General features: G+C 39.5%; 1 protein-coding gene across 1 annotated transcript; it reads right to left on the reverse strand.

Moving 5' to 3' along the window:
- Positions 1-801: 801 nt before the first annotated feature.
- Positions 802-9,919, reverse strand: LOC107654735 (proteasome subunit beta type-2-like). Its single transcript, XM_016441957.1, has 6 exons — positions 9,694-9,919; positions 8,456-8,578; positions 8,065-8,135; positions 1,701-1,863; positions 1,562-1,611; positions 802-987 (listed from the first exon to the last, which is right to left on the reverse strand). The coding sequence occupies exons 1-6, from the start codon at positions 9,782-9,784 to the stop codon at positions 886-888; spliced, it is 600 nt and encodes a 199-aa protein (XP_016297443.1). The 5' UTR covers positions 9,785-9,919; the 3' UTR covers positions 802-885.
- Between the last annotated feature and the right edge of the window lie 377 nt (positions 9,920-10,296).

Genomic DNA, 10,296 nt, shown 5'->3' on the forward strand with positions numbered 1-10,296 from the left:
CTAGCCCCATTTGCTAAAGGCAGGGTGACATTAACCCAAACAGAAACCTCAATGTGACACAGTGGCAAATCCGGCAGAATTACCTCTGAGATAAAACAGTCCTGACCACTAACCCCCGGGGGCTCGGCAATCACTACAGTCGGCTAACGCGGCTAAACAGTTGCTAGGCTCTTCTCTTCCCCCGCTTCTGTCTCCTCTCACCCCATCTGTCACTCTACCTTTCTTCGTCTGCTCAGGGGCCTCCATCTCCATACCTGCCCCCCTGCCGGCTCTCACTCACATGAGCGCACACACGTACCCATCCTGAGTGTCAATTCCCCGCTTCCCCCTCACCGTGACCCCCTCCCTCCCTTCATCTCTCGTCTCTCTGACACTCAGCAGGGCTGCTCTGCATTTCTCTCTGCCTGCAGGCGAACATATGCTGCTCGTCCCTTTAGATTCCGGTGTGTTCAGGAGAGAGGGATTGTTTAATGTTTATTAATCACCTGTCTGAGGAGGAGAGAGAGGGGAAGGAGACGCGCTCGTGCGAGTGCAAAAACACTTGTGTACAAAGCAGTGAGGAAACAAGTACACATCCAAAGATAGCATAAGTGCATGCCGCTCCTTTTTCTCCTCTTTGCCAACATCTGTACTCCGCAGTACGACGCAAACAGATCCAACAAACTTTTGAGTGCGTTTTGGTGTGGAAAACGGCAAAATCTACAAAATGATGAACCTAAATAAACGTTCTCCTCTTAAAAAAAAAAAAAAAAAAAAAAAAAAAAAAAAAAAAAAAAAAAAAAAAAATAAAGTATAATTAACAAGAGGTCAATGTTTTTATTAGAGCACAGAGGGTTGCATTTGGAGTACAAAAGAGTGTGACTAGAGGGGAATAACAGTAGTTGCTCATTTAGAGCCCACGGGAAGCTTCTCCATGTCGTGGATGCCGTCTTTGTCGATCAAACGGACAGTGAAGGAAGGCAGGTTCAGGATGAATCGTTTGTTGAGCTGTTGGAGAACAAGGAAATATACAAAAACAGTTATAAAAGGTCGCAAACATGACAAAACCCATGATCGAAATAGCTCCGAGGTGGTTTGTATAACCCACTGAACCAAAACAGAAGGATTTATACACTTTCTGAAGAACATGTGGTTCTTGTTGGCGCAAAAGGCACAGCCACAGTGCTAAAGTGGTCGCCACCTCTTTTTTTTATTAAGAAAATAATACTTTTATTCAGCACAGATGACAGTAAAGACATTTATAATGTTACAAAATATCTCTATTTCAAATAAATGCTTCTCTTTTGAACTTTGTCAAACTATTGTGAAAAATGTTTCACTAAAATGCATTGATAATTAAAACATTTTGAAAAATCAGTTTTTCCATCACAGAAAAAAAATATTTTCAAAAAGTAAACAATATTTTTTCATTTTGAAGTATGTGGGATTTGGAGAAGTTTATGGGATATGTTTGAATCTACCTCCAAGTGTGAACAATAGTAATAGTGATGTTTCCCACAGCAACCACCAGTAATTATGAAATTACATGGACGAACAGACCAGCATATGGAGAGCAACTTACCTCCTCTAAACACTTCTTGAGCAGATCCACAGCCTCCTCACGAGTCAGATCTGGAGGGAGAAGAACAGAGAAACAGGATTAGAACTCAGTAAATAAAATAATAGTAATTATACCCTTATAAGTGAAAGTGCAGAATCACCTGGTCTGTAATATCGGTCCAGGATGGAGAGAGTGAGGAAAGCACCGTATCCGTGTGCGGCGAAGGGGGCTTTGGCAAGTGCTGACAGGTAGTCCATGTAGTACAGTCCTGGACCATCAGCCTCATCATATCCTGCCAAGAGCAGGTTCACATGGTATGGAGTCTAAAAAAAGAGAAAAAAGCTATTTTAATCACTTAATCCACAAATGAAGAGATGTAAATACAGTCGAATATATGTTTCAGTAGGTCATTACCACAAAATAAAGCCAGACAAAAAGTGGAGGTTATTTTGCAATGATAAAAATCTGATTGTACATTATTCAGCTCATCACATGGCTACTGACCAAATAAATAAATAGCCATTGAATATTAATTTGTGTTTAAATTATGCAAAAAAATATGGAAGCCCATTTTTGCCACAGAAAAAAAAAGATAATTCTGACTTTTATGTCACAATTCTTTTGTTTTTCTCTCATAATTCAGAATTTTTCCTCTGAATTCTAAATTTACATCTCACAATTGTTTTTTTTTAATGCCACAGAATAGAAAATAAAAAAGGTAAATGTTTTTTTATCTCACAATTCTGCCTTTTTTATTTCTTGGTATTACATGAGATATAAACTATAAACAGAAGTCAGAATTGTGAGAAGATTAAATTACCTTTTTTATTTATTTTTATTCCATGGTGGAAACTGGATTCCGCAATATGGGAGACATGAAACTAGCAGAGTTATGTAGAGAATCAACTGCCTGGGGGAAAATACTTGACAGCAATTGACCAATCAGAATCAAGTAGAGTCATGTAAAAAAAAAAATAATAATAATAACAAAAGTTTGATGATAAAATGAAAAAGAAATGTTGCAAAATTCAAGCATAGACTCAAAGAATCTGACTGAAAACACCAACAACCACCAAACTTTAATGCGCTAGATGGAGGGAGAGAGAGAAGAAGAGAGAGGAGAGCAAAGGGAGGGGTGTGAAACAGCCGAGAAAGGGGCGAGAAGGGGAGGGAGGGGAGTGTGGAGCGGTCTGGGGGGGGTCGCTGGTGTCACCAGCAGTGTGACATCTGCAGGAAGACGGCACCCCTGCTGCCGCGAGCACCTACCCACCTCCTCTCTCCTCCCCTCCGTCTCCCGCCCTCACCCCTATGCCCTGGAGCAGTGCCAGCTCTCATTAAAACTTCTTTTAGTCCTATTCCTCCCTCTATCTTGCTCGCGCTCGCTCTATCTCAAAACTCTGTTCGGCTGAAACTACATTCACTTTCCCCCACGTTTCCCGGCTGCACGGCTCTCAGATAGGGAGATTTCAATCCACATTCTGCCTCCACTGCAATCGGCCAAATTTGGTGCCATCGGGTGGATTTAAAGGTGAAGCGTGTCATTTTTCCAATGTTAAAATTCACAGTTGAATGTGCAAGTGTAAGACATCTGTAGGACTTCCAAAGAGTGATTGAGAGACCCAACATATCAACTTTACACTTAACATGATTTAAAGCAACTAAGTTTTTTACCTTGAGATATCGGTTTCAAAAAATTATTCTGATGGTTCACTGACTTCTAATGGTGAATGGCTTCTGTTTCTTTCCCACACTCTTCCCAAAAACATCTGTTCTGGGAGTTTGGTGAATGGGTACGAAATTCTGCAAAAAGGGTGGATTGCTTTATAGCAGCAACAAATGCACATGTACAGCTATCCACAGTACTTGCACTGATACATTTAGGACAGTAAATTCCTCTCACTTGACTGTACGGTGCTTCAATAAAAATACACAAAACTACAAAAAGTTTCTTTAAGCCCAAAGTATACCTCAGTTTTGACACAAACACTTATGCCTGAAGTAAACATGCAAATGCAAGTGTTTTTCTTTTTCATTTGTATTCTAGCATACGCACATAGTCGCTTCATTTAATAGTGTGCACAAAGACAGTAGGTCAGCATTAGAAAGTTTCTAGTGTCTGCCATTTTTCTCTCCGGAAGTTATGAGCGATAAAAATGTCTTTGTACCCGTTAAATTTGAGTTGCATGTACGTGTAAAAGAACAAAGTATATTTTGGTCTTAAATATTCAGACTAGACTTCCTGTTTGTCCAAGTAATGACTCTTTAAACACTCAATGGACTTTCAGAAACTCCTCTTTTCAAAGAGAGATCTCATTTTTCTAAGCGACTAAATGTACAATTTTTTAGCTGGTGGACGATAAAACGCGTGAAAAAATGAAAGAGGAATCTTTTGGCTTGATATTCTAAGGGCCTGTCCACACAGAGATGCGTTTAGCTGTATACATTTTGTATCGTATTGGCGTTTTGTACAGATGGATCCGGCGAAACCGCTATTTTTTTAAACCGGGTCCCAGAGTGGATAAATCTGAAAATGACGCCCTTGCATTTTCTTGTGTACAGCCAATCCGTATATTTTGTGAAACGATGCTGCATCACCCCACGTCTCAACGCTAATCAGACACCTCACAACATGCTTGTGTTGTGCTCCAGAAGCTACTGAGCCTATTAGCTTTACTTAAAATCTTCTTCTGTGTTGTTGTGTTTGTATACAGCTCGCAATGTTTATGCCAAGCGGCAACCTTCCAGTCTCTCTCATGAAACCAACACGGAAGTGACTTAAACTGTAAATCGTCAACTGGCCGCTAGAGGCTGGCTGCAAAAGGGAGTCAATCCCATAGACTCCCCATGTTAAAATGCCCAACTTTACAGCAGAAAAAAACATGTTTACAGCCTGGTTCAAAAAATTATTTTGGTCTATATAGCTAATTTTGCCCTTCATGACAACTGTGAGGGGGGTGAATTTTTTTATAACTCATCCGTTTAAATTATATTAAGCCTTAAAGTTCTGCATAATTAAGGGCGTGGCAGGTGAGTGGCACTTGAGTGGCAGGTGGATTGCCGCTGCTGTCACCACCGTCGAGCTAAGTGGGCGTGGTTTCAGCAACCAGCTCCCGCCTCTTTGCCCATTTTCAATTATCCGGGAGTGACGCACGGTGACGCGCTGCCAAGATGGCGACGACCGGTGTCATGATAAATCGGGTCCTCCCTGGAAATCGGGTCTCCATCAACTATCAGTTAATTATTATCCTAAATACATGTGAACGATAGTAATGTAAAAACGTATGGCTTACTATATAGTGCATAATAGAGCAAATTAGTGCATAATGAAACAAATTAAACGTAATCTCTTACACTTGATTTCCTGCTAATTAATAAATAAAACTAATAATACCCCATTAAGTGAATAAGTGAACATCATTAATTAGTTTTATTTAGCCCATTTTCGATTATCCGGGAGTGACGCGCGGCCAAGATGGCGACAGCCGGCTCCGCCCACATTGAGCTTCAAAAACGCTCTTTAGAAACCTACGGGTGACGTCACGAACACTACGTCCATGTTTTTTTACAGTCTATGGTTTATGCGCATGCTCCAAGTCTTCAAGTGTTCAACTTACAGCGCCACATACTGGTCTGGCATGTATACTACATCGTTTTCAGTGGTTTGTGTGTGCGCAGATATTTCTTGAGACGAAACCGTGTTTACGGAATTTTTTTTCAGAACGAGGAAAAAAAAAAAGATTGGATAGGGAAAGCTCTGGCTTCATTTGGACGTGCCCTAAGAAACAGTCCACATAGCAACAGCCTAGCAAAAAAATGGGAGTGCAATTTTTTGAAAGAAATGTTCTAATTTTTTTTTACAAGCCTTTAACATCTATAGAACGTTTTAAATTCCCAAAAATGGTTCTTTCTAGCAGAAAAATGTTCTTCACACACACACACACACACACACACACACAAAATGGTTATTTTAAGAATTGTTTACTGAAAGGTTCTTTCGGGAAGCCAACATGGTTCTTCTATGGAATCAATGTGAAAAACCCTATTCGGCAGCTTTATTTTTAAGAGTGTAAATGTGAATATATAGTATCACGTCCAGTTCCTTTCAGCGTGGATGAGACTACAGCAGATCCACCTCAACTCACCTGAGAGGCTTTAATCTGATCTGGGCCATCCCCCTGCTCTCGGCGGGTCTCTGGGGCACGTTTGGGTAAGTAAACACCCCCTAGAGAAGCTCACCTATGCAATATGCTTCACTCCCAGCAGGGAGGGTTTAGAGGAACAGGGGCTTGTTGAAAGACAAGGTTTGAGTTTGTACGAAATTCCCCCGAGTGTCATCTACCCCTCCGTATAAACTCAACACCTGTTTCCCACATTCTCCACCAACCTCATGAGCTACGGTTCAAACATTACAGCCTTTCCTCTCACCTGAGTCCCTGTTACAAAAACTGAGGGACACCAAACAAAAGCTTCGTACAGAGACTGATAATTGTACCGTATCATTCATTCATCCTGCCTTTCGCTTTCATGTTCTGTTCCTGCGCTCCCCATCCCTTTGCCCGCTGCCCCAGGACATGTTCTCCTCTTTGGCATCTCTGACCAATCTGCCGTATTAATTGTTCATCTGTAGCGGAACAGGGGAATGCCTCACAATATGGCACCAGTAATTATTTGTGCCAGTGTGCTGGGAGAGAATAAGCGGCCAATAATGTTTCATGTGTGCCAATGATGGCAAACTGTTGCTGGACTGTTCTGCGGAGAGCTTAAGGGGATGTTGGATGCAGCACATGGTTAAAATAAAAAGCACAGCACATAAAACAACCAGAGAAAACGTGTGTTTGGCTACAAAGAGCCAGTTCTAAACAGTACGTTGGACTCTATTTGAGCATCTGCCACCTCTTTCTTTCTACGTAAAGATCTGTCTGAGGAGCCACTCCAGGGGAGCCCCAAAGGCCCAGTTGTTTTTTTAGAAACTTGGTCCTTAAAGCGTGCATGACATCTCTCTCATTTAAATTTCCCGAAGGGTTTAAGCACAAATGAAATGGATTAAATAATACGCAAGGTTGTACCAATAATCCTTATTTTAAAGACGAATCTGAGACTTTCCTATGAATATTGTTACACATCGTGGATTAAGGCAGTATGCAAGTATCAATATGTGAACAAAACAATCTATTAGTCAAATGTTCCTCGCTTTGAGGCACATTCGAGGAAAAATATTGAAACCTACACATTTATTCCCTAGTTCTGCGGGCAAGCAGCATTTAGGTTAAGATGAACTAAAAGTGTGCAGATATATGAACTTGTAGCACTTTCTCAGCCCCCCAGAGACCACCCCTCCCACCCTCTCCCCCTTTTGGCTTGCTCTAATTGTTTTTTGTAATCATTTTCTCCACTCTGCTATTGTGACAGGAGGCAGTTACACTCTTCCTAACAAATTAACACACACACTACCAGACAAAAGAGCCAGGATGGCGACAAGCCCATTTTTACACAGATGGGTGCACTCCATGTTGCCCTGAGTTTAACACACACACACATTTGGAGAATGTATCATATAAGGAGGATCACATTACATAGAAAGCGCAGGTGTCAACGACCTCTGAGACCTTGATATCACCTCCACACATTCAAAACATACTGGCATCTGTTTTTAAGTACACTTTACACCGGCTGCATTCAGATATACTCTGTGGCACCCCTCGCTTTGCTGTCGACAAAAGGACTGAAGAGAGAAAGCAAAGCAATGTGCAAGAAAAAGTGACTGAGAATGTGTTTTTAACTGATATATACACTACCATTCAAAAGTTTGGGGTTAGTAAGATTTTTTTTAAAAGAAAAACAGTAAGGATGCATTAAATTGAATAAAAATGTAAAGTAAAGGCATTTATACTGTTATTAAAGATTTTAATTTTAAATAAATGCTTATATTTCTATTAACTGGAATTCTGGAAAAGAAATATCACGGATTCCACAAAATTATTAAAAAGCACCGTTTTCAATGTTGATAATAATAAGAAACATTTCTGAAGGATCATGTGACACTGAAGACTTAAGTAATGGCTACAGAAAGCACTCAAAGTACCAAAATTACATTTTAAAATATATTACAACAGAATACAGTTATTTAAAATTGTAATTATATTTTTTACATTACATTACCAACCGCAAAGTTTTGAACAGTAGTCACTATACACTACCTATTGAATATAATAAAGTGTTTCATTTTTATGGCATTTCTATTGCTTTCACACAGGTTTCCTGTATACCCCTTTGAATAATGTAGATCAAGTGTAGTTACAGTAAAAAGGGGGAAAATAATTAGCTTTTTGGTCATTTTACAAGTAACACTATGTTTGATCCATTCTAGATGCATCTCAGGTTGGAAATCACCGGTCTACACAATGTGTAATTAATCTATTGAAAAATTAAGGTTTGGAAACAAACTATCCGATATTTGTAGATGTTAAAGTGCATTCACAGATCTTAGAACATTCTGGGCTTGAACGCAGAGATTCTCTACCAACCCGACTCCGCAGATAGTCTGCTAGGTTTTTCCTAGTGAAGTTTGCAGCAGCTGCTGGGCTGAGCTCATATCCTGCAGAAACAGATAGATATACCAGAAACAATTCATAAAACAACAGAAACAGTTGCCAGAGTATGATCAATTTTAAACAAAGTACAATTCTAATGAGAATTTGTCACGTAAAATGAAAAAGTATTAGAAATCTTCTGAAGTAAAGACTGAAATTAAATTTATTCCTACCATTCAAGTAAATTATGTTTAGAGTTACAAACGACAAAACGAAGACACAGTGTATAGCTTGACGCTCTATACAGGAGTGTGATTTCAGGATACTTTCCATTACAATCAGTTAACCTTCAGAAAAAAAAAAGAAAAGAAAAATGAATGCTTACCATTTCTCATTTTGTAAAGCTGGACATTTTTCTGAATGTATTCTGCAAATTGTACTGTGTCACCGGCTTCACCCACACACAGGAGCAGGATCTTTTCGCTGAGCTTGAACATCTTGTCATAATCTGGTAAATATATACAACAAGTAATCTTAACATTATGTCCAACACAACCCTAACACATTTTGGTAGTCTGGTGGTCTATGAGACCTCCGGACCTGTACTGTTTCCTGTATTGACATTTTCTGTGGAAACAGAAACCAGGGCTACTTCTTGCTATACATATAGTCAATGGCCTTTAGTTCACAATAAAGTGCATTATTTTCTACTAGCTATTGCTTGTCAGGCATAGCTGGTATTATGGGGTTAAGGGTAGAAGGAATACAGCTAAATGTATTGGGCATGGGCACATCAATATAGCATAATTTCTCTCACACTGTACAACAATAATTACTGTTTTTGCATTATTGTAAGGGGTAGGTTTAGACGTTAATAAAGCACAAAGAGGTAGAAAATTGTATTATTTTTGCTGCATCCCTTCTAGCCACAAACGTATTAGGGGGAGGGACACTGTTCTTCTTGAGCACTGGACAAAATTTTGTATACGGAATATGTCAACATTTTTACTCCGTTTTCTCAAAAATACAGACAGCAAAATTTCACTATATGTATCTGCTAAAAACGTCCAAGTCTTAATTCTAATATGATTGGACTTGGATGAAGTACGGTTAAGTTTTAACCTAGACCTTAAACAGCAACACTAACTTTACTTTATGGAGTTTTCTTTGTGGTGAATAACTTGAATTTTAATATTCCTCCTTCGTAACTATGGGAGGTTTGGAGGCGATCTTACTTTCACTTTCACAAATAAATCGCAAACTCATCCGAGGACGCTCAACTGACACTCGAGGATAATCACAATACAATAACTGACGTGTTGCTCCCGTTGAAGTTTAAAAGTGTATTCTAAATTAAGTTTAATAGGCTGATTTGAATATATTAATATGTAAATCAGTTCAAAGCACAAACTGTGTTAGCACGGGGTAGCTACTTCGGCTAAAACTTCTTAGCAATTGCCATATATTCTGAAGTGTCGACAACGTAAATTAAGACAGATATGTATAAACATTGAAATGTGGTTAATCTTTGTGGTCTAACATTACAATGCTTTTATAGATGATTATGAATTGTTATCTGGCCGGTTAGCATGCTGCTAACATGCTACTACACGTCAAACTCACCGTGTTTCATCTGGATTATACTGCTGGCTGCTACATTATCTGCCGCAACCAGCACAAAGTCTGGCCCCTGAATCCCGATCAAGTATTCCATGTTGCGGACCGAGTTTAGAGGCAAAAAAACACGCTCTGATCAGTAAGTAGACTAACAATGCAGCTCAATCAGATATTACACAGCAAAACCTGAATGGAGCTCAACGGCTGCGCACTCTTCAGACGTCATCAGAGAGTGCGTGCTCTGCTGTCACGTGACGATCTGTTTATGGACATGGTAAAGTGGTGTAAGCCCTAAAAAGTGACACTTTCTCTGTCTGGTGGGCAGACACAGAAACTCTTGGAGAATATTACAGAGTGCACAATGTTATGGTCATTACAATATCAAAAAATATAAGGGAGTTTTTGGTGTTTTTCAGATCTGGAAAAGTGAAGGTTATTACTAAAATCTTAAAGGGGTCCTATTATGCTCTTTTACGAAGTCTTGATTTTGTTTTGGGGGTGTACGAGAACAGGCTCTCATACTAGGTTGTTCGAAAAACACATTATTTTTCACATATTTTACATTATTACAACACCTCTCTCCCCAGTCTGGCATGAACGGCTGGAATA

The sequence above is a fragment of the Sinocyclocheilus anshuiensis genome, unplaced genomic scaffold (genome assembly GCF_001515605.1).
Source record: "Sinocyclocheilus anshuiensis isolate Anshui unplaced genomic scaffold, SAMN03320099.WGS_v1.1 scaffold195, whole genome shotgun sequence".
In the NCBI taxonomy this organism is placed as follows: domain Eukaryota; kingdom Metazoa; phylum Chordata; class Actinopteri; order Cypriniformes; family Cyprinidae; genus Sinocyclocheilus; species Sinocyclocheilus anshuiensis.